The sequence below is a fragment of the Coregonus lavaretus genome, assembly GCF_964263955.1.
Source record: "Coregonus lavaretus genome assembly, contig: HAP1_SCAFFOLD_4689, whole genome shotgun sequence".
NCBI lineage: Eukaryota > Metazoa > Chordata > Actinopteri > Salmoniformes > Salmonidae > Coregonus > Coregonus lavaretus.
In genome coordinates, this window is record NW_028162551.1 from 2429 (window position 1) to 26813 (window position 24385).

At 41.7% G+C, this 24385-nt stretch overlaps 2 protein-coding genes across 2 annotated transcripts; both read right to left on the reverse strand.

Moving 5' to 3' along the window:
* Nucleotides 1-277: 277 nt before the first annotated feature.
* On the reverse strand, nucleotides 278-1926 carry LOC311119165 (granzyme B-like; the record flags this gene model as incomplete). The annotated part of the gene is made up of 5 exons (XM_084193908.1): nucleotides 278-463; nucleotides 682-942; nucleotides 1215-1362; nucleotides 1473-1623; nucleotides 1881-1926. The coding sequence occupies 5 exons, from the start codon at nucleotides 1924-1926 to the stop codon at nucleotides 278-280; spliced, it is 792 nt and encodes a 263-aa protein (XP_084050034.1).
* A 19013-nt stretch (nucleotides 1927-20939) lies between these two features.
* On the reverse strand, nucleotides 20940-23207 carry LOC311119167 (granzyme B-like). Its single transcript, XM_084193909.1, has 5 exons — nucleotides 23139-23207; nucleotides 22390-22540; nucleotides 22115-22262; nucleotides 21673-21933; nucleotides 20940-21482 (listed from the first exon to the last, which is right to left on the reverse strand). The coding sequence occupies exons 1-5, from the start codon at nucleotides 23182-23184 to the stop codon at nucleotides 21321-21323; spliced, it is 768 nt and encodes a 255-aa protein (XP_084050035.1). The 5' UTR covers nucleotides 23185-23207; the 3' UTR covers nucleotides 20940-21320.
* Nucleotides 23208-24385: the final 1178 nt, after the last annotated feature.

Consider the following 24385-nt stretch of genomic DNA (forward strand, 5'->3'; position numbering starts at 1 on the left):
CTATCCAAAACATTAACAACAATGACAGAGTAAAGGTTCAGCTTCACCTTTTAATTTATTTTCCAATTACTAATTGCTAAAATATATATATACTAACGGTATCTGAACAAGAAAATCAGTTAAAATCAGTTAAAATCAGTTAAAATGTGTTTTAAATGGGAACAAAATGATACAAATCAGAAACTTGTCCTCAATCCAGGCAAGTTTGAGCGGTGTATTTATGCAGGAATAGATACCGTTATGTTAGTACACTAGAATCAATGTACTTCCTAGTTATTCATCCCTGCTTGTTTAAAGACATGTTGGCACCATATCCGTGCAACACCTCTTTAATCCAGGGCATGAAGAAAGGGATTTTCATGTACACATGAGGATATCTGGAATCATCACATCTCTCAGCATAGTTAAAAGCAACGATACCCTGTGCCTTGTTGTTGCAAATAAGAGGTCCCCCTGAATCTCCCTGGAAAACAAAACAACAGCAATTAGAGAACAGACACAGAGAAGAGGGGTTGTCAAAGGAGAACAAGTGAACACTTCAAAGGCTATTTTAGTTTGCCACAGTAATGTTACACAGAAATAAACACTGCTTCTCTTATCAACTAAAACCTTTACTGGGTTGTCCTCTGTGTTGTTTCTAGTATTACTCGAAATCATTTGATCCCAATTCAATTTGGTTACCTGACAAAATCCTTTCCCTCCGTTAGTACGAGTGCATATCATTTGTCTTTTGTCAAAGTATTTCTGCCACACGCTCTTGCATTTAGAGTTATCCTCCATCATCACCGCCACTTCCATCAAAACGTCTGAACCATGATTGTTGTTCGAGTTAGTCTTGCCCCAACCAGCTACGGAGCACTTGATGTTTGCTGGGATTGTTTCCTCCTTCGTTGGGAGTCTAGTGACCTTCACATACCTGTTCAGTTTTGCTTTAGTCTTTAACTGTGGAAGACAATAAACAGATGGGTTAGATTGTGTGAACCACTCCAGATATTTCAGTTTTGGATGTCATTTATCTACATAAGTATTATTAGATGAGACAGCTAAATCAGACAAAAATCATGACTACAGTTACATCAAAATATTTAAACCTTCAAATGATCCCTACATGCTAGCCATGTCAGTTTTGAAGGTAATCCAAATCCATATCTTAAACCCTCAATTTAAAGCTAACCTTAAGTAAGTACCGTAAATAAATATGTTTTGAAGTTTACCTGGAGTAGCATGATGTCATAACTTAACTGGTTATATTCTCTGTGCAAGGGGTGGCGATGGTGATGTGACACTTGAATCTCTTGCCGACTCTTCTTCTCTTCTTCGGTTAGGTTGTGAGCTCCAAGGACCACCGTTAAAGGAAACACACTAAAAACAAATCAAAGAGTCGGTCAACATTGAGTTATTACTCAAAGATGCCCCTCAAGAGACATGTAACATGATGCAACAAAATGCATTAATATTCATTGTTGACTCACTCTTTTAAGCAGTGTGCTGAAGTCAGAACAAAGTCCTTCTGGATGAGCATTCCTCCACAAACATGGCGTCCTCTGTGCTGCAGAGAGACCATATAGGGCCTGGAGTGAGGCTTAGCTTCCTTACCCCCCACAATGCCACTCTCAGAGGCCCCTTGGAAGGAGGAGAAATACGATGTAATTGTTAACTGTCTTCTGGGACACACAAGGAGCAAAAAAACTACATCATTTGTGTTCAATATGGTTAACAAATAGCTACCTTATTTACTGTCTGCTACCAAATGATTACTTTTAGAGAATAATCAGCTGTACCTTCTTTACTACCTGGTTCTTTGTAGAGAATAATCAGCTATACCTTCTTTACTAGCTGGTTCTTTGTAGATATATAATGTACAGAATAGATGAACTCACCAGCAGAGGAAATGAGTTGGAGGAGGATGAGGAGGTGCAGGTACATGGTGGTGGACTGGCAGAGATCTAGATGTTGAGAGACTGCAGGCTTCTCCTCTCTATATAAACCACCTTTACACCCCGCCCACCCCGCCCACCCCCACCCCACCACCCCATAACCCCCCACACACAGCAAGAGGGGGCTGGTGGTCTAGCAGTTTATTCAAACTGAAAGTGAAAGCTGAGGTGAGGTGAGATGGAGTGGAAATATCACACATTTTAAGTTGGTTGTAAGTGGCGTCATATGATTCATGCCAAAAAACACCTTTTAAAATAAAGTACACCATCCGTATGTCTCTTTAGAATGTAATTAATGTCCCTAACCTGTCAGGATCTCAACAGGAACAAGACTAGGAACATTATAAATTATTATCTTACTGTACAATTCAACCAATAACCTTGCTTACTACCTCACTGAGCACTTGTTATATATATTTTTTTACATAATTGTTTTGACACAAATGTAACGTCTAACTTGCACCAAAATGGTTTGTAGTTGTAAAATCGGGGGTTTGCACAGCTGTAACACACAATGGCTCTGGTGTGGGCAGGACTTTTTCCTCTGACCAATTAGGTGAGCTTATGGCCTTTTCCTCCGACCAATCAGGTGAGGTGTTGTAGCTCTATATATAGGCCTACCTCCTTTACAACCCCACACCCCTCCCTCCATACCCACACCCCCCACACCCCTCCCTCCATACCCCCACCTCCCACACCCCTCCCTCCATACCCACACCTCCCACACCCCTCCCTCCATACCCACACCCCCCACACCCCTCCCTCCATACCCCCACCTCCCACACCCCTCCCTCCATACCCCCACCTCCCACACCCCTCCCTCCATGCCCCCACCTCCCACACCCCTCCCTCCATACCCCCACCTCCCACACCCCTCCCTCCATACCCCCACCTCCCACACCCCTCCCTCCATACCCACACCCCCCACACCCCTCCCTCCATACCCCCACCTCCCACACCCCTCCCTCCATACCCACACCCCCCACACCCCTCCCTCCATACCCCCACCTCCCACACCCCTCCCTCCATACCCCCACCTCCCACACCCCTCCCTCCATACCCACACCTCCCACACCCCTCCCTCCATACCCACAACTCCCACACCCCTCCCTCCATACCCACACCTCCCACACCCCTCCCTCCATACCCACACCTCCCACACCCCTCCCTCCATACCCACACCTCCCACACCCCTCCCTCCATACCCACACCTCCCACACCCCTCCCTCCATACCCACACCTCCCACACCCCTCCCTCCATACCCAAACACACAGTGAAAGGGGGCAGGTGGTCCAGCAGATTGTTCATACTGAAAGTGAAAGCTGAGGTGAGGTGAGCTGGAATGGAAATATCACACATTTGAAGTTTTATTGTAAGTGATGAAGGACATTTTAAAATCTTTCTATTTACATCAAATTGAACCAATAACCTAGCTACTTTTTTTAGACAATGAGTTTAGAACACATATTTATACTATAATTATTACAAACATTGATTTAGCTTTTCGACACACATACAATGAGTATACAAAACATTAAGAACACTTTCCATGACATAGACTGACCAGGTGAATCCAAGTGAAAACCATGATCCCTTATTGATGTCACTTGTTAAATCCACTTCAATCTTTGTAGATGAAGGGGAGGAGACATGTTAAAGAAGGGTTTTTAAGCCTTGAGACAATTGAGACATGGATTGTGTGTGTGTGCCATTCAGAGGGTGCACCGGTTTGTGTCAAGAACTGCAACGCTGCTGGGTTTTTAAACGCTCAACAGTTTCCCCATGTGTATCAAGAATGGTCCACCACTCAAAGGATATCCTGCCAACTTGACACAACTGTGGGAAGCATTGGAGTCAACATCTCTGTGGACCGCTTTCAACAATATGCCAACAGTACAATACAATATAGTACAGTAGGTCAACAGTAGAGTAGGTCAACAGTACAGTAGAATATAGTACAGTAGATCAACAGTACAGTAGAATATAGTACAGTAGAATATAGTACAGTAGAATATAGTACAGTAGAATATAGTACAGTAGAATATAGTACAGTAGATCAACAGTATAGTACAGTAGAATATAGTACAGTAGAATATAGTACAGTAGAATATAGTACAGTAGATCAACAGTACAGTAGAATATAGTACAGTAGAATATAGTACAGTAGATCAACAGTACAATATAGTACAGTAGAATATAGTGCAGTAGGTCAACAGTACAGTAGGTCAACAGTACAGTAGCATATAGTACAGTAGGTCAACAGGACAGTAGGTCAACAGGACAGTAGGTCAACAGTACAGTAGAATATAGTACAGTAGAATATAGTACAGTAGAATATAGTACAGTAGCATATAGTACAGTAGGTCAACAGTACAGTAGAATATAGTACAGTAGGTCAACAGTACAGTAGAATATATAGTACAGTAGAATATAGTACAGTAGATCAACAGTACAATATAGTACAGTAGAATATAGTACAGTAGGTCAACAGTACAGTAGAATATAGTACAGTAGATCAACAGTACAGTAGAATATAGTACAGTAGATCAACAGTACAGTAGAATATAGTACAGTAGAATATAGTACAGTAGAATATAGTACAGTAGATCAACAGTACAGTAGAATATAGTACAGTAGAATATAGTACAGTAGAATATAGTACAGTAGAATATAGTACAGTAGATCAACAGTATAGTACAGTAGATCAAAAGTACAGTAGGCCCAGGAGTAAGGATTGTCAGTGGGTCAGCTGTCTTCTTTCCTGGACTTGAGGAAGGACTGGTGTAGCACAACATAGAGGCATCTGACCTGTAGGACAAAGCAAAGACAAAACACACGAGTCACCTTTCAGATTCAAGTAGCCAATCCAAGGAAAAGTGACTGTTAGAGTTATGATGTTTTCTAATTGTTTGGAAACAATCATGGTGAACGATAATAGGTAATGTTGGGAGTCAGGCAGTCAGCTTTAAAAACAATAAACACAAATCTCAATAAAATATGTGATTTAGTATTAATATGACTGTGTTAGCTATGGACCTGTAGCAGCTCAGACCTTAGACAGGTAGTATTAATATGACTGTGTTAGCTATGGACCTGTAGCAGCTCAGACCTTAGACAGGTAGTATTAATATGACTGTGTTAGCTATGGACCTGTAGCAGCTCAGACAGGTAGTATTAATATGACTGTGTTAGCTATGGACCTGTAGCAGCTTAGACAGGTAGTATTAATATGACTGTGTTAGCTATGGACCTGTAGCAGCTTAGACAGGTAGTATTAATATGACTGTGTTAGCTATGGACCTGTAGCAGCTCAGACAGGTAGTATTAATATGACTGTGTTAGCTATGGACCTGTAGCAGCTCAGACCTTAGACAGGTAGTATTAATATGACTGTGTTAGCTATGGACCTGTAGCAGCTCAGACAGGTAGTATTAATATGACTGTGTTAGCTATGGACCTGTAGCAGCTCAGACCTTAGACAGGTAGTATTAATATGACTGTGTTAGCTATGGACCTGTAGCAGCTCAGACCTTAGACAGGTAGTATTAATATGACTGTGTTAGCTATGGACCTGTAGCAGCATAGACAGGTAGTATTAATATGACTGTGTTGGCTATGGACCTGTAGCAGCTCAGACCTTAGACAGGTAGTATTAATATGACTGTGTTAGCTATGGACCTGTAGCAGCTTAGACAGGTAGTATTAATATGACTGTGTTAGCTATGGACCTGTAGCAGCTCAGACCTTAGACAGGTAGTATTAATATGACTGTGTTAGCTATGGACCTGTAGCAGCTCAGACCTTAGACAGGTAGTATTAATATGACTGTGTTAGCTATGGACCTGTAGCAGCTCAGACAGGTAGTATTAATATGACTGTGTTAGCTATGGACCTGTAGCAGCTCAGACCTTAGACAGGTAGTATTAATATGACTGTGTTAGCTATGGACCTGTAGCAGCTCAGACCTTAGACAGGTAGTATTAATATGACTGTGTTAGCTATGGACCTGTAGCAGCTTAGACCTTAGACAGGTAGTATTAATATGACTGTGTTAGCTATGGACCTGTAGCAGCTTAGACAGGTAGTATTAATATGACTGTGTTAGCTATGGACCTGTAGCAGCTCAGACCTTAGACAGGTAGTATTAATATGACTGTGTTGGCTATGGACCTGTAGCAGCTCAGACAGGTAGTATTAATATGACTGTGTTAGCTATGGACCTGTAGCAGCTCAGACCTTAGACAGGTAGTATTAATATGACTGTGTTAGCTATGGACCTGTAGCAGCTTAGACAGGTAGTATTAATATGACTGTGTTGGCTATGGACCTGTAGCAGCTCAGACCTTAGACAGGTAGTATTAATATGACTGTGTTAGCTATAGACCTGTAGCAGCTCAGACCTTAGACAGGTAGTATTAATATGACTGTGTTAGCTATGGACCTGTAGCAGCTTAGACAGGTAGTATTAATATGACTGTGTTAGCTATGGACCTGTAGCAGCTCAGACAGGTAGTATTAATATGACTGTGTTAGCTATGGACCTGTAGCAGCTCAGACCTTAGACAGGTAGTATTAATATGACTGTGTTAGCTATGGACCTGTAGCAGCTCAGACAGGTAGTATTAATATGACTGTGTTAGCTATGGACCTGTAGCAGCTCAGACAGGTAGTATTAATATGACTGTGTTAGCTATGGACCTGTAGCAGCTTAGACAGGTAGTATTAATATGACTGTGTTAGCTATGGACCTGTAGCAGCTCAGACCTTAGACAGGTAGTATTAATATGACTGTGTTAGCTATGGACCTGTAGCAGCTCAGACCTTAGACAGGAAGTATTAATATGACTGTGTTAGCTATGGACCTGTAGCAGCTTAGACAGGTAGTATTAATATGACTGTGTTGGCTATGGACCTGTAGCAGCTCAGACCTTAGACAGGTAGTATTAATATGACTGTGTTAGCTATGGACCTGTAGCAGCTCAGACCTTAGACAGGTAGTATTAATATGACTGTGTTAGCTATGGAAATGTAGCAGCTTAGACAGGTAGTATTAATATGACTGTGTTAGCTATGGACCTGTAGCAGCTCAGACAGGTAGTATTAATATGACTGTGTTGGCTATGGACCTGTAGCAGCTCAGACCTTAGACAGGTAGTATTAATATGACTGTGTTAGCTATGGACCTGTAGCAGCTTAGACAGGTAGTATTAATATGACTGTGTTAGCTATGGACCTGTAGCAGCTCAGACCTTAGACAGGTAGTATTAATATGACTGTGTTAGCTATGGACCTGTAGCAGCTCAGACCTTAGACAGGTAGTATTAATATGACTGTGTTAGCTATGGACCTGTAGCAGCTTAGACAGGTAGTATTAATATGACTGTGTTGGCTATGGACCTGTAGCAGCTCAGACAGGTAGTATTAATATGACTGTGTTGGCTATGGACCTGTAGCAGCTCAGACCTTAGACAGGTAGTATTAATATGACTGTGTTGGCTATGGACCTGTAGCAGCTCAGACCTTAGACAGGTAGTATTAATATGACTGTGTTAGCTATGGACCTGTAGCAGCTCAGACCTTAGACAGGTAGTATTAATATGACTGTGTTAGCTATGGACCTGTAGCAGGTCAGACCTTAGACAGGTAGTATTAATATGACTGTGTTGGCTATGGACCTGTAGCAGCTCAGACAGGTAGTATTAATATGACTGTGTTAGCTATGGACCTGTAGCAGCTCAGACAGGTAGTATTAATATGACTGTGTTAGCTATGGACCTGTAGCAGCTCAGACCTTAGACAGGTAGTATTAATATGACTGTGTTAGCTATGGACCTGTAGCAGCTTAGACAGGTAGTATTAATATGACTGTGTTAGCTATGGACCTGTAGCAGCTCAGACCTTAGACAGGTAGTATTAATATGACTGTGTTAGCTATGGACCTGTAGCAGCTCAGACCTTAGACAGGTAGTATTAATATGACTGTGTTAGCTATGGACCTGTAGCAGCTTAGACAGGTAGTATTAATATGACTGTGTTAGCTATGGACCTGTAGCAGCTCAGACAGGTAGTATTAATATGACTGTGTTAGCTATGGACCTGTAGCAGCTCAGACCTTAGACAGGTAGTATTAATATGACTGTGTTAGCTATGGACCTGTAGCAGCTTAGACCTTAGACAGGTAGTATTAATATGACTGTGTTGGCTATGGACCTGTAGCAGCTCAGACCTTAGACAGGTAGTATTAATATGACTGTGTTAGCTATGGACCTGTAGCAGCTTAGACCTTAGACAGGTAGTATTAATATGACTGTGTTGGCTATGGACCTGTAGCAGCTCAGACCTTAGACATGTAGTATTAATATGACTGTGTTAGCTATAGACCTGTAGCAGCTTAGACAGGTAGTATTAATATGACTGTGTTAGCTATGGACCTGTAGCAGCTCAGACAGGTAGTATTAATATGACTGTGTTAGCTATGGACCTGTAGCAGCTCAGACCTTAGACAGGTAGTATTAATATGACTGTGTTAGCTATGGACCTGTAGCAGCTTAGACATGTAGTATTAATATGACTGTGTTGGCTATGGACCTGTAGCAGCTCAGACCTTAGACAGGTAGTATTAATATGACTGTGTTAGCTATGGACCTGTAGCAGCTCAGACCTTAGACAGGTAGTATTAATATGACTGTGTTAGCTATGGACCTGTAGCAGCTCAGACCTTAGACAGGTAGTATTAATATGACTGTGTTAGCTATGGACCTGTAGCAGCTCAGACCTTAGACAGGTAGTATTAATATGACTGTGTTAGCTATGGACCTGTAGCAGCTCAGACAGGTAGTATTAATATGACTGTGTTAGCTATATACCTGTAGCAGCTTAGACAGGTAGTATTAATATGACTGTGTTAGCTATGGACCTGTAGCAGCTTAGACCTTAGACAGGTAGTATTAATATGACTGTGTTAGCTATGGACCTGTAGCAGCTCAGACCTTAGACAGGTAGTAATAATATGACTGTGTTAGCTATGGACCTGTAGCAGCTCAGACAGGTAGTATTAATATGACTGTGTTAGCTATGGACCTGTAGCAGCTCAGACAGGTAGTATTAATATGACTGTGTTGGCTATGGACCTGTAGCAGATCAAACAGGTAGTATTAATATGACCGTGTTGGCTATGGACCTGTAGCAGCTCAGACCTTAGACAGGTAGTATTAATATGACTGTGTTAGCTATGGACCTGTAGCAGCTTAGACCTTAGACATGTAGTATTAATATGACTGTGTTGGCTATGGACCTGTAGCAGCTTAGACAGGTAGTATTAATATGACTGTGTTAGCTATGGACCTGTAGCAGCTCAGACAGGTAGTATTAATATGACTGTGTTAGCTATGGACCTGTAGCAGCTTAGACAGGTAGTATTAATATGACTGTGTTAGCTATGGACCTGTAGCAGCTTAGACAGGTAGTATTAATATGACTGTGTTGGCTATGGACCTGTAGCAGCTCAGACCTTAGACAGGTAGTATTAATATGACTGTGTTAGCTATGGACCTGTAGTAGCTTAGACCTTAGACAGGTAGTATTAATATGACTGTGTTAGCTATGGACCTGTAGCAGCTTAGACAGGTAGTATTAATATGACTGTGTTAGCTATGGACCTGTAGCAGCTCAGATAGGTAGTATTAATATGACTGTGTTAGCTATGGACCTGTAGCAGCTTAGACAGGTAGTATTAATATGACTGTGTTAGCTATGGACCTGTAGCAGCTCAGACCTTAGACAGGTAGTATTAATATGACTGTGTTAGCTATGGACCTGTAGCAGCTCAGACCTTAGACAGGTAGTATTAATATGACTGTGTTAGCTATGGACCTGTAGCAGCTTAGACAGGTAGTATTAATATGACTGTGTTAGCTATGGACCTGTAGCAGCTCAGACAGGTAGTATTAATATGACTGTGTTAGCTATGGACCTGTAGCAGCTTAGACAGGTAGTATTAATATGACTGTGTTAGCTATGGACCTGTAGCAGCTCAGACCTTAGACAGGTAGTATTAATATGACTGTGTTGGCTATGGACCTGTAGCAGCTTAGACAGGTAGTATTAATATGACTGTGTTAGCTATGGACCTGTAGCAGCTCAGACAGGTAGTATTAATATGACTGTGTTGGCTATGGACCTGTAGCAGCTCAGACCTTAGACAGGTAGTATTAATATGAATGTGTTGGCTATGGACCTGTAGCAGCTCAGACCTTAGACAGGTAGTATTAATATGACTGTGTTAGCTATGGACCTGTAGCAGCTCAATCCTTAGACAGGTAGTATTAATATGACTGTGTTAGCTATGGACCTGTAGCAGCTCAGACCTTAGACAGGTAGTATTAATATGACTGTGTTAGCTATGGACCTGTAGCAGCTTAGACAGGTAGTATTAATATGACTGTGTTAGCTATGGACCTGTAGCAGCTCAGACAGGTAGTATTAATATGACTGTGTTAGCTATGGACCTGTAGCAGCTCAGACCTTAGACAGGTAGTATTAATATGACTGTGTTAGCTATGGACCTGTAGCAGCTCAGACCTTAGACAGGTAGTATTAATATGACTGTGTTAGCTATGGACCTGTAGCAGCTTAGACAGGTAGTATTAATATGACTGTGTTAGCTATGGACCTGTAGCAGCTCAGAGCTTAGACAGGTAGTATTAATATGACTGTGTTAGCTATGGACCTGTAGCAGCTTAGACAGGTAGTATTAATATGACTGTGTTAGCTATGGACCTGTAGCAGCTCAGACCTTAGACAGGTAGTATTAATATGACTGTGTTAGCTATGGACCTGTAGCAGCTCAGACAGGTAGTATTAATATGACTGTGTTAGCTATGGACCTGTAGCAGCTCAGACCTTAGACAGGTAGTATTAATATGACTGTGTTAGCTATGGACCTGTAGCAGCTTAGACAGGTAGTATTAATATGACTGTGTTAGCTATGGACCTGTAGCAGCTCAGACAGGTAGTATTAATATGACTGTGTTAGCTATGGACCTGTAGCAGCTCAGACCTTAGACAGGTAGTATTAATATGACTGTGTTAGCTATGGACCTGTAGCAGCTCAGACCTTAGACAGGTAATATTAATATGACTGTGTTAGCTATGGACCTGTAGCAGCTTAGACAGGTAGTATTAATATGACTGTGTTAGCTATGGACCTGTAGCAGCTCAGACCTTAGACAGGTAGTATTAATATGACTGTGTTAGCTATGGACCTGTAGCAGCTTAGACAGGTAGTATTAATATGACTGTGTTAGCTATGGACCTGTAGCAGCTCAGACAGGTAGTATTAATATGACTGTGTTGGCTATGGACCTGTAGCAGCTCAGACCTTAGACAGGTAGTATTAATATGACTGTGTTAGCTATGGACCTGTAGCAGCTCAGACCTTAGACAGGTAGTATTAATATGACTGTGTTAGCTATGGACCTGTAGCAGCTCAGACAGGTAGTATTAATATGACTGTGTTAGCTATGGACCTGTAGCAGCTCAATCCTTAGACAGGTAGTATTAATATGACTGTGTTAGCTATGGACCTGTAGCAGCTCAGACCTTAGACAGGTAGTATTAATATGACTGTGTTAGCTATGGACCTGTAGCAGCTCAGACCTTAGACAGGTAGTATTAATATGACTGTGTTAGCTATGGACCTGTAGCAGCTCAGACAGGTAGTATTAATATGACTGTGTTAGCTATGGACCTGTAGCAGCTTAGACAGGTAGTATTAATATGACTGTGTTAGCTATGGACCTGTAGCAGCTCAGACCTTAGACAGGTAGTATTAATATGACTGTGTTAGCTATGGACCTGTAGCAGCTTAGACAGGTAGTATTAATATGACTGTGTTAGCTATGGCCCTGTAGCAGCTCAGACCTTAGACAGGTAGTATTAATATGACTGTGTTAGCTATGGACCTGTAGCAGCTCAGACCTTAGACAGGTAGTATTAATATGACTGTGTTAGCTATGGACATGTAGCAGCTTAGACAGGTAGTATTAATATGACTGTGTTGGCTATGGACCTGTAGCAGCTCAGACCTTAGACATGTAGTATTAATATGACTGTGTTAGCTATGGACCTGTAGCAGCTCAGACAGGTAGTATTAATATGACTGTGTTAGCTATGGACCTGTAGCAGCTCAGACCTTAGACAGGTAGTATTAATATGACTGTGTTAGCTATGGACCTGTAGCAGCTCAGACAGGTAGTATTAATATGACTGTGTTAGCTATGGACCTGTAGCAGCTTAGACAGGTAGTATTAATATGACTGTGTTAGCTATGGACCTGTAGCAGCTCAGACCTTAGACAGGTAGTATTAATATGACTGTGTTAGCTATGGACCTGTAGCAGCTTAGACAGGTAGTATTAATATGACTGTGTTAGCTATGGACCTGTAGCAGCTCAGACCTTAGACAGGTAGTATTAATATGACTGTGTTAGCTATGGACCTGTAGCAGCTTAGACAGGTAGTATTAATATGACTGTGTTAGCTATGGACCTGTAGCAGCTTAGACCTTAGACAGGTAGTATTAATATGACTGTTTTGGCTATGGACCTGTAGCAGCTCAGACCTTAGACAGGTAGTATTAATATGACTGTGTTAGCTATGGACCTGTAGCAGCTTAGACAGGTAGTATTAATATGACTGTGTTAGCTATGGACCTGTAGCAGCTCAGACAGGTAGTATTAATATGACTGTGTTAGCTATGGACCTGTAGCAGCTCAGACCTTAGACAGGTAGTATTAATATGACTGTGTTAGCTATGGACCTGTAGCAGCTCAGACCTTAGACAGGTAGTATTAATATGACTGTGTTAGCTATGGACCTGTAGCAGCTTAGACAGGTAGTATTAATATGACTGTGTTAGCTATGGACCTGTAGCAGCTCAGACCTTAGACAGGTAGTATTAATATGACTGTGTTAGCTATGGACCTGTAGCAGCTCAGACAGGTAGTATTAATATGACTGTGTTAGCTATGGACCTGTAGCAGCTCAGACCTTAGACAGGTAGTATTAATATGACTGTGTTAGCTATGGACCTGTAGCAGCTTAGACAGGTAGTATTAATATGACTGTGTTAGCTATGGACCTGTAGCAGCTCAGACCTTAGACAGGTAGTATTAATATGACTGTGTTAGCTATGGACCTGTAGCAGCTCAGACAGGTAGTATTAATATGACTGTGTTAGCTATGGACCTGTAGCAGCTCAGACCTTAGACAGGTAGTATTAATATGACTGTGTTAGCTATGGACCTGTAGCAGCTTAGACAGGTAGTATTAATATGACTGTGTTAGCTATGGACCTGTAGCAGCTCAGACAGGTAGTATTAATATGACTGTGTTAGCTATGGACCTGTAGCAGCTCAGACCTTAGACAGGTAGTATTAATATGACTGTGTTAGCTATGGACCTGTAGCAGCTCAGACCTTAGACAGGTAGTATTAATATGACTGTGTTAGCTATGGACCTGTAGCAGCTTAGACAGGTAGTATTAATATGACTGTGTTAGCTATGGACCTGTAGCAGCTCAGACCTTAGACAGGTAGTATTAATATGACTGTGTTAGCTATGGACCTGTAGCAGCTCAGACCTTAGACAGGTAGTATTAATATGACTGTGTTAGCTAAGGACCTGTAGCAGCTTAGACAGGTAGTATTAATATGACTGTGTTAGCTATGGACCTGTAGCAGCTCAGACAGGTAGTATTAATATGACTGTGTTGGCTATGGACCTGTAGCAGCTCAGACCTTAGACAGGTAGTATTAATATGACTGTGTTAGCTATGGACCTGTAGCAGCTCAGACCTTAGACAGGTAGTATTAATATGACTGTGTTAGCTATGGACCTGTAGCAGCTCAGACAGGTAGTATTAATATGACTGTGTTAGCTATGGACCTGTAGCAGCTCAGACCTTAGACAGGTAGTATTAATATGACTGTGTTAGCTATGGACCTGTAGCAGCTTAGACAGGTAGTATTAATATGACTGTGTTAGCTATGGACCTGTAGCAGCTCAGACCTTAGACAGGTAGTATTAATATGACTGTGTTAGCTATGGCCCTGTAGCAGCTCAGACCTTAGACAGGTAGTATTAATATGACTGTGTTAGCTATGGACCTGTAGCAGCTCAGACCTTAGACAGGTAGTATTAATATGACTGTGTTAGCTATGGACCTGTAGCAGCTTAGACAGGTAGTATTAATATGACTGTGTTGGCTATGGACCTGTAGCAGCTCAGACCTTAGACAGGTAGTATTAATATGACTGTGTTAGCTATGGACCTGTAGCAGCTCAGACAGGTAGTATTAATATGACTGTGTTAGCTATGGACCTGTAGCAGCTTAGACAGGTAGTATTAATATGACTGTGTTAGCTATGGACCTGTAGCAGCTCAGACCTTAGACAGGTAGTATTAATATGACTGTGTTAGCTATGGACCTGTAGCAGCTTAGACAGGTAGTATTAATATGACTGTGTTAGCTATGGACCTGTAGCAGCTCAGACCTTAGACAGGTAGTATTAATATGACTGTGTTAGCTATGGACCTGTAGCAGCTTAGACAGGTAGTATTAATATGACTGTGTTAGCTATGGACCTGTAGCAGCTTAGACCTTAGACAGGTAGTATTAATATGACTGTTTTGGCTATGGACCTGTAGCAGCTCAGACCTTAGACAGGTAGTATTAATATGACTGTGTTAGCTATGGACCTGTAGCAGCTTAGACAGGTAGTATTAATATGACTGTGTTAGCTATGGACCTGTAGCAGCTCAATCCTTAGACAGGTAGTATTAATATGACTGTGTTGGCTATGGACCTGTAGCAGCTCAATCCTTAGACAGGTAGTATTAATATGACTGTGTTAGCTATGGACCTGTAGCAGCTCAATCCTTAGACAGGTAGTATTAATATGACTGTGTTAGCTATGGACCTGTAGCAGCTCAGACCTTAGACAGGTAGTATTAATATGACTGTGTTAGCTATGGACCTGTAGCAGCTTAGACAGGTAGTATTAATATGACTGTGTTAGCTATGGACCTGTAGCAGCTCAATCCTTAGACAGGTAGTATTAATATGACTGTGTTAGCTATGGACCTGTAGCAGCTTAGACAGGTAGTATTAATATGACTGTGTTAGCTATGGACATGTAGAAGCTTAGACAGGTATTATTAATATGACTGTGTTAGCTATGGACCTGTAGCAGCTCAATCCTTAGACAGGTAGTATTTCACCAGGATGAGTGCTACCTCCATGCCAAGACGAGAGTGTTACCTCCAGGATGAGAGCGTTACCTCCAGGATGAGAGTGTTACCTCCAGGATGAGAGCGTTACCTCCGGGATGAGAGCGTTACCTCCGGGATGAGAGCGTTACCTCCGGGATGAGAGCGTTACCTCCGGGATGAGAGCGTTACCTCCGGGATGAGAGCGTTACCTCCTGGATGAGAGCGTTACCTCCAGGCCTGGATGAGAATGCAGTCAGCCATCATGCAGATATGAGCCAGCTCTTTCAGTGAATGGTCAGGGTCTTTCTGCAACACACCACCAGGAAGAGAGGGAGGATGGGGAGAGAGGGCTATTAGGCCAAGCTGAAATATAATCTGTATCACTTAACAACTAAAGTACATTTTAATACTGTAATCATGGCTTCTGACTAATTCAGTTCATCAATAAAAGAGGGGTAAAAGAAGACAAGTAAACTAGACTCACCACATCAAGTAGCACCAGTAGAACCCTGAGGGTGACGGTCTGGCCCACCAGTAGAACCCTGAGGGTGAGTATCTGGCCTACCAGTAGAACCCTGAGGGTGAGTATCTGGCCTACCAGTAGAACCCTGAGGGTGAGTATCTGGCCTACCAGTAGAACCCTGAGGGTGAGTATCTGGCCTACCAGTAGAACCCGGAGGGTGAGTATCTGGCCTACCAGTAGAACCCGGAGGGTGAAGGTCTGGCCCACCAGTAGAACCCTGAGGGTGAATATCTGGCCCAGCAGTAGAACCCTGAGGGTGAAGATCTGGCCCACCAGTAGAACCCTGAGGGTGAAGATCTGGCCCAGCAGTAGAACCCTGAGGGTGAATGTCTGGCCCACCAGTAGAACCCTGAGGGTGAAGGTCTGGCCCACCAGTAGAACCCTGAGGGTGACCGTCTGGCCCAGCAGTAGAACCCTGAGGGTGACCGTCTGGCCCAGCAGTAGAACCCTGAGGGTGAAGGTCTGGCCCAGCAGTAGAACCCTGAGGGTGAAGGTCTGGCCCGGCAGTAGAACCCTGAGGGTGAAGGTCTGGCCCACCAGTAGAACCCTGAGGGTGAAGGTCTGGCCCACCAGTAGAACCCTGAGGGTGAAGTTCTGGCCCGGCAGTAGAACCCTGAGGGTGAATGTCTGGCCCACCAGTAGAACCCTGAGGGTGAATGTCTGGCCCACCAGTAGAACCCTGAGGGTGAAGGTCTGGCCCAGCAGTTTGAGACGGTGGATGTAGTTGGTTTGAGGTTGTGGTACCTCAGACTGCAGGCCCAACAACAGGACAGGAAAACACCAACACCCACAGACACAGAGAGGAGAGGTGAGAGAAGGTGAGAAAGAGCATGCAAGACCAGCAAATGTCAATAAATAAATAAATAAATTAAGTGGTTGTTAGGCCTACTGCTGCTAGGTAGCTCTCTCTGGTCTCCCCCTCCCCTCTGTCTGTCCTTGATTGCAGGAGTGAAGTCTGGTGTGCGGGAGTCAGGGTTCCAGCTGCAGCTCATTCACCATAATCACCTCAGCCTTTAAGACCCGGTCAAACTTGCCACTCATCGTCAGATCATAGTAATAATAATAAATAATAATAATAATATGCCATTTAGCAGACGCTTTTATCCAAAGCGACTTACAGTCATGCGTGCATACATTTTTGTGTATGGGTGGTCCCGGGGATCGAACCCACTACCTTGGCGTTACAAGCGCCGTGCTCTACCAGTTGAGCTACAGAGGACCACCATAGTCAAGACTACCATATTATTGGAACCTGACTCCTGCCTCCGCTTCACTCCTGCCACCACCATCCTGCTTACCACTACCGGACCTTCCTTTTGGACTCTCCATGGACACTAGGACGTTACGGTACCACTCCTGCTCGGAACCTGGATCTGTTACCCTCCCTGTAAACCTGGACTTGCTCTTCCCCTATTATTGGAAACCTGGACAAATTGAACTTTGTAAATAAACCTGTTAAACCTTCTCTGGCTCGGTGTAGTTGTCTGCATTTGGGTTCAAATCCAGTTGAATCATGACAGTGGTTTCCAGAGAACGCATTGCCTAGCAACAGAGACCATGTGGAGCTCTGTGGGTTTGAGGTCCTGTCTATTTCTGAGAAGGTGTAGGTTCACAGATCGACAACAGGAAAAGCACAGAGGTGGTTGGTGGTTTCTCACTTACTAGGTGAGAGGTAGACATGTATGACAGGTTTAAGTGGAACAGAAGAGGACACGCCACACACAATTACCCACACAAACTTACACACACACACACACACACACACACACAAACACACACACACAGGGGGAAAAGTCCATACTGTCATCTATGGTCATTTGGTTGTGTTGCTGCCTGAATTTAAAATAGATTGAATTTTGTGTCACTGGCCTACTCACAATACCCCATAATGTCCAAGTGGAATTTTGTTTGTAGAACATTTTAGAAATTAATAAAAAATGTAGAGCTGATATGTCTTGAATCAATGAGTATTCAACCCCTTCGTCATGGCAAGCCTAAATATGTTCAGGAGTAAAAATGTGCTTAACAAATCACATAATAAGTTGCATGGAATCATTCTGTGTTCAATAAAAGTGGTTAACATGATTTTTGAATGACTACCCCATCTCTGTACCCCACACATACAATTATCTGTAAGGTCCCTCAATTTCAAGCACAGATTCAACCACAAAGACCAGGGATTTTTTTCGATGCCTCGAAAAGAAGGGCACCGATTGGTAGATGTGTAAAAAAATAAAAGAGGAAAGAAAGATGTGAAATATCCCTTTGAGCCTGGTGAAGTTGTTGATTAGGCTTTGGATGGTGTATCAATACACCCACTCACTACAAAGATACAGGCGTTCTTCCTACCTTAGTTGCCGGAGAGGAAGGAAACTGCTCAGAGATTTCACCATGAGGTGAAAATCACATTTACAGAGTTTAATAGTTGTGATATGAGAAAACTGAGGATGGGTCAACAACATTGTAGTTACTCCACGATACTAAGCTAATTGACAGAGTGAAAAGAAGGAAGCCTGTACAGAATACATGCATCCTGTTTGCAACAAGGCACTTAATACTTTTTAAAAATGTGGCAAAGAAATGTATTTTACGTCCTGAATACAAAGCATTAAGTTTTGGGAAAATCCAACTCAACACATCACTGAGTACCATGCTTCATATTTTCAAGCATGGTGGTGGCTGCATCATGTTATGGGTATGTCTCTAATCGGCAAGGACTAAGCAGTTTTTTTGGGATAAAAATAAACGCAATACAGCTATAAGCAAAATCCTAGAGGAAAACCTGGTTCGGTCTGCTTTCCAACACACACTGGGAGATGAATTCACCTTTCGCCAGAACAATAACCTAAAACACAAGGCCAAATCTATATTGGAGTTGCTTACCAAGATGACACTGAATGTTCCTGAGTGGCCGAGTTACAGTTTTAACTTAAATCAGCTTGAAAATCTATGGCAAGACTTGAAAATGGCTGTCTTGCAATGATCCACAATCAAGTTGACACAGCTTAAAGAAGTCTTTAAAGAAAAAAATGGCAAATATAGCACAATCCAGGTGTGCAAAGCTCTTAGAGACTTACCCCAAAAGATTCAAAGCTGTAATGGCCACCAAAGGTGCTTCTACAAAGTATTGACTCAGGGGTGTGAATACTTATTTCTGTATTTCATTTTCAATAAATGTGCAAACATTTCTAAAAACATAGTTTTCACTGTGTCATTGTCATTATGGGGTACTGTGTGCAGATGGGGGACAACAAACAAGACTAATCAATTTTGAATTCAGGCTGTAGCAAAACAGAACCCCTGGATTTACAGTCTAATGAAGTATACCCCTGGATTTGCAGTCTAATGAAGTCTACCCTCGTATATACAGTCTAATGAAGTATACCCTGGATTTGCAGTCTAATGAAGTCTACCCTCGGACATAAAGTCTAATTAAGTATACCCTGGATTTGCAGTCTAATGAAGTCAATAGTATACCCCTGGATTTAGAGCCTAATGAAGAATACCAGTCGATTTACAGTCTAATGATGTATACTCCTGGATTTACAGTCTAATGATGTATACCCCTATATTTACAGTCTAATGATGTATACCCCTATATTTACAGTCTAATGATGTATACCCCTATATTTACAGTCTAATGAAGTCTACCCCTGAATTTACAGTGTAATGAGCTATACCCCTGGATTCAAAGTTTAATGAAGTCTACAATTTACCCCTGGATTTAAAGTCTAATGATGTATACTCCTGGATTTACAGTCTAATGATGTATACCCCTATATTTACAGTCTAATGATGTATACCCCTATATTTACAGTCTAATGATGTATACCCCTATATTTACAGTCTAATGATGTATACCCCTATATTTACAGTCTAATGATGTATACCCCTATATTTACAGTCTAATGATGTATACCCCTGGATTTACAGTCTAATGAAGTCTACCCCTGGATTTACAGTGTAATGAGCTATACCCCTGGATTCAAAGTTTAATGAAGTCTACAATTTACCCCTGGATTTAAAGTCTAATGAAGTATACCCCTATATTTACAGTCTAATGATGTATACCCCTATATTTACAGTCTAATGATGTATACCCCTATATTTACAGTCTAATGATGTATACTCCTGGATTTACAGTCTAATGATATATACCCCTATATTTTCAGTCTAATGATGTATACCCCTATATTTACAGTCTAGTGATGTATACCCCTATATTTACAGTCTAATGATGTATACCCCTCTATTTACAGTCTAATGATGTATTCCCCTATATTTACAGTCTAATGAATTATACCCCTGGATTTAGAGCCTAATGAAGAATACCAGTCGATTTACAGTCTAATGACGTATACCCCTGGATTTTCTGTCTAATTTAATATACATCTATATTTACAGTCTAATTAATTATACCCCTGGATTTACAGTCTAATGAAGAATACCCTTGGATTTAGTCTGATGAAGTCTACCCCTAGATTTAAAAGTCTGATGAAGTAATCCCCTGGATGTACAGTCAAATGTAGTATACCCCTGGATTTACAGTCTAATGAAGTATACCCCTGGATTTACAGTCTAATGAAGTATACCCCTGGATTGACAGTGTATTTGTATTTATTATTCATTCCCATTAGCTGCTGCCAAGGCAGCAGCAACTCTTCCTGGGATCCAACAAAATTAAGGCAGTTATACAATTTTTAAACATTAAAATACATTCACAGCAGATTTCACAACATATTAAGTGTGTGACCTCAGGCCCCTACTCCACTACCACATATCTACAACACAAAATCCATGTGTAAGTGTGTTAACAGTGCGTATGTTGTCGTGTGTTTGTATGCATGTGTCTGTGCCTATGTTTGTGTTGCTTCACAGTCCCCGCTGTTCAATAAGGTTTATATGTATCTGTTTTTTAAATTGTATTTTACTGCTGGCATGAGTTACTTGATAGAATAGAGTTCCATGTATTCATGGCTCTATGTAGTACTGTGCGCCTCCCATAGTCTGTTCAGGACTTGGGGACTGTGAAGAGACCTCTGGTATATTGTGGGGTATGCATGGGTGTCTGAGCTGTATGCAAGTAGTTCAAACAGACAGCTCGGTGCATTCAACATGTCAAGGTCTCCCGAGTGGCGCAGTGGTCTAAGGCACTAATGAAGTATAGCTGTGCCACTAGAGATCCTGGTTCAAATCCACAGACATTTGGCTTTAGAAAAACTTTAATTTAATTGTAGTAAAAACAGTAATTTATCAACAGAACCAGAGAATGTGGGACATGCCAGTACTGTACAGCTACACCAATCTGAATAACTGTTTTAAAATTGAAAGAAAATAAAATCTGATTAGAGACATTTTCTTTGATTCCTGTTCTATGAAACATACAATATGCAATGTGCATTATTAAGCAGACATGTACAGGTAACTGCCAAAATAAAGGAATCACCAACATAAAGTGTCTTAATTTGTATCCCTCATTTACTCAAGTGTTTCCACTGTTTTGGCAGTTAGCTGTATATTCGTACACAACATGTTATGCATTTATGATATATCTACTTATGCATGCTTGACGTTTATTTATTTTTAAGCTATCCCTTAATCACCTGTTCAATCCAGGACTTGAAGAAGGAAATATTCATGTACACACGGGGTAACTTACGATCATCACATTTCAGTGAATTACCAAAAAAAGCAACAATACCCTGTGCCACGTTCTTGTTCTTGCAAATAACAGGTCCACCTGAATCTCCCTGGGAAGAAAAGCACATAAAAACAACATTAGTACGTACATACTGCTGGAACAGGAAATGGAGAGCTCATCAACATTAGTAAGTACGTAGTGTATTATACATACTTCTGGAACAGGAAATGGAGAGCTCATCTTTTGCAACTAACACCACTACTTGTCAAATTATTTGATTCAAAATGTACATTATTTACCTGACAAAAGCCTTTCTGTCCATCATCAGTGCATATCATTTGGCTACTTATAAAGTATTCTCTCAACTTATTTAGGCATTCAAAGTTGAACTGCATCGTGACTTCAACTTCCATCAAAACATTTGCAGCACGAGATGTTCTATCTGGTTCAGTCTTTCCCCAGCCAGCGACAGAGCACATGGTTCTGGCTGGGATGTTTTTAACCTTATTGGGGAGTCCAATGACCTTCACATACTCGTTCAGAACAGCATTGGTCTGTAACTGTAAAATAAAAACAATCTATGAATTAGATTATAATGAACCACTTAAAAACAGGTAGTAGTTGTGGATGGAGTGAGGGTAAGGTACATGTAAATATCATATCTAGAAGCTTCACTTGACAAAGACCCAATAGTGACTCACTTGACAAAGAAAAGAGAAATGAAATATGTCTGAGACATACCTTCAGTAGCATGATGTCGTAACTGTACTGAGTTATATTCTGATGTAAGGGGTGGCGATGGTACAGTGACACTTGAATCTCTTGCCGACTCTTCTTCTCTTCTTTGGTTAGGTTGTGAGCGCCAAGGACCACCGTTAAAGGAAATTGACTAAAAACAAATCAAAGAGTCACGTTAAACAACAAGTCGGTCAACATTGAGTTATTACTCGAAGATGCCCCTCAAGAGACATGTAACATGATGCAACAACATGCATTACTATTCATTGTTGACTCACTCTCTTAAGCAGTGTGCTGAAGTCAGGACAAAGTCCTTCCGGATGAGCATTCCTCCACAAACATGGTCTCCTCTGTGCTGCAGAGAGACCATATAGGGCCTGGAGTGAGGCTTAGCTTCCTTACCCCCCACAATGCCACTCTCAGAGGCCCCTTGGAAGGAGGAGAAATAAGGATGTTTACTGGAACACTTGTAGGTCAGGACACATAGCTGATAATAAGCAGTAATTGATATGAAATTATTTCACTTATAAGTCTGTCTTATCATCTGTTCTCTCTCATATTGTTAAGCAAACTAAGGACCAAATAAAAAGGCAATAATTGCACATCGTGTTGAATAACCAGCTATGCCTTCTTTACTAGCTGGGTCTTTGTAGAGAATAATCAGCTGTACCTTCTTTACTAGCTGGTTCTTTGTAGATAATAATCAGCTATACCTTCTTTACTAGCTGGTTCTTTGTAGATAATAATCAGCTATACCTTCTTTACTAGCTGGTTCTTTGTAGATAATAATCAGCTATACCTTCTTTACTAGCTGGTTCTTTGTAGATAATAATCAGCTATACCTTCTTTACTAGCTGGTTCTTTGTAGATAATAATCAGCTATACCTTCTTTACTAGCTGGTTCTTTGTAGATAATAATCAGCTATACCTTCTTTACTACCTGGTTCTTTGTAGATAATAATCAGCTATACCTTCTTTACTAGCTGGTTCTTTGTAGATATATAATGTACAGATTAGATGAACTCACCAGCAGAGGAAAGGAGTTGGAGGAGCATGAGGAGGTGCAGGTACATGGTGGTGGACTGGCAGAGATCTAGATGTTGAGAGACTGCAGGCTTCTCCTCTCTATATAAACCACCTTTACCCCCCCCCCCCCCATAACCCCCCACACACAGCAAGAGGGGGCTGGTGGTCTAGCAGTTTATTCATACTGAAAGTGAAAGCTGAGGTGAGGTGAGGTGAGGTGGAAATATCACACATTTTAAGTTGTTTGTAAGTGGTCTCAGATGATTCATACCAAAAAGCACCTTTTTAAATTAAGTACACCATCTGAATGTCTCTTTTGAATGCAATTCATGTCCCTAACCTGTCACCATCTGAATATCTGCTCAGATATCCTCTTGTTATTTCCATTCATGTCCTAAACTGAATGGGCAAGACAAAATATTTAAGTACCTTTGAACGGGGTATTGGTGAATCCAGGTGAATGCTATGATCCCTTGTTGATGTCACTTGTTAAATTAACTTTAATCAGTGTAGATGAAGGGGAGGAGACAGGTTAAAGAAGGATTTTTAAGCCTTGAGACAATTGAGACATGGATTGTGTATGTGTGCTATTCAGAGGGTGAATGGGCAAGACAAAAGATTTAAGTGCCTTTGAACGGGGTATGGTAGTAGGTGCCAGGCGCACCAGTTTGTGTCAAGAACTGCAACACTGCTGGGTTTTTCACGCTCAACAGTTTCTGGTGCGTGTCAAGAATGGTCCACGACGCAAAAGACATCCAGCCAACATGACACAACTGTGGGAAGCATTGGAGACAACATGGGCCAGCATCCCAGTGGAATGTGCTTGACACCTTGTAGAGTCCATACCCCGAGAAATTGAGGCTGTTCTGAGGGCAAAAAGGTGGTGGGGGGTGGACGGGAGGGTGTGCAACTTAATATAATGAAGGTGTTCCTAATGTTTGGTATATTCAGTGTGAGTCGACACTCCAGCCAAATAAACGTATATTATCATAACTGCCCCAGGGGAATAGATGCAGCTGCTCCCTTAGGCCAGAGGAGATTTCACTGTCCAAGTCCCAGTTAAAGTATAACCTGCTCCATATAGTTTCAAACCCTTTCTGTAGGGGTCCTTGTTCCCAGTTAAAGTATAACCTGCTCCATATAGTTTCAAACCCTTTAGGTAGGGGTCCTTGTTCCCAGTTTAACCAGTATTTGTAGTGGAGGTGGTCCACATGGAGCCCCGTTCTCTGCTGAGGAGTAGCTCAACAG

Bases quoted from the DNA above. Each gene is read 5' to 3' on its own strand.
- LOC311119167 (XM_084193909.1), bottom strand. From the start codon at position 23,184: ATGTACCTGCACCTCCTCATGCTCCTCCAACTCCTTTCCTCTGCTG. The intron at 21,934-22,114 runs GTATGTCTCAGA...TTTATTTTACAG, and splicing joins ACGACATCATGCTACTGAAG to TTACAGACCAATGCTGTTCT. The intron at 21,483-21,672 runs GTAAATAATGTA...TTTTCTTCCCAG, and splicing joins GACAGAAAGGCTTTTGTCAG to GGAGATTCAGGTGGACCTGT.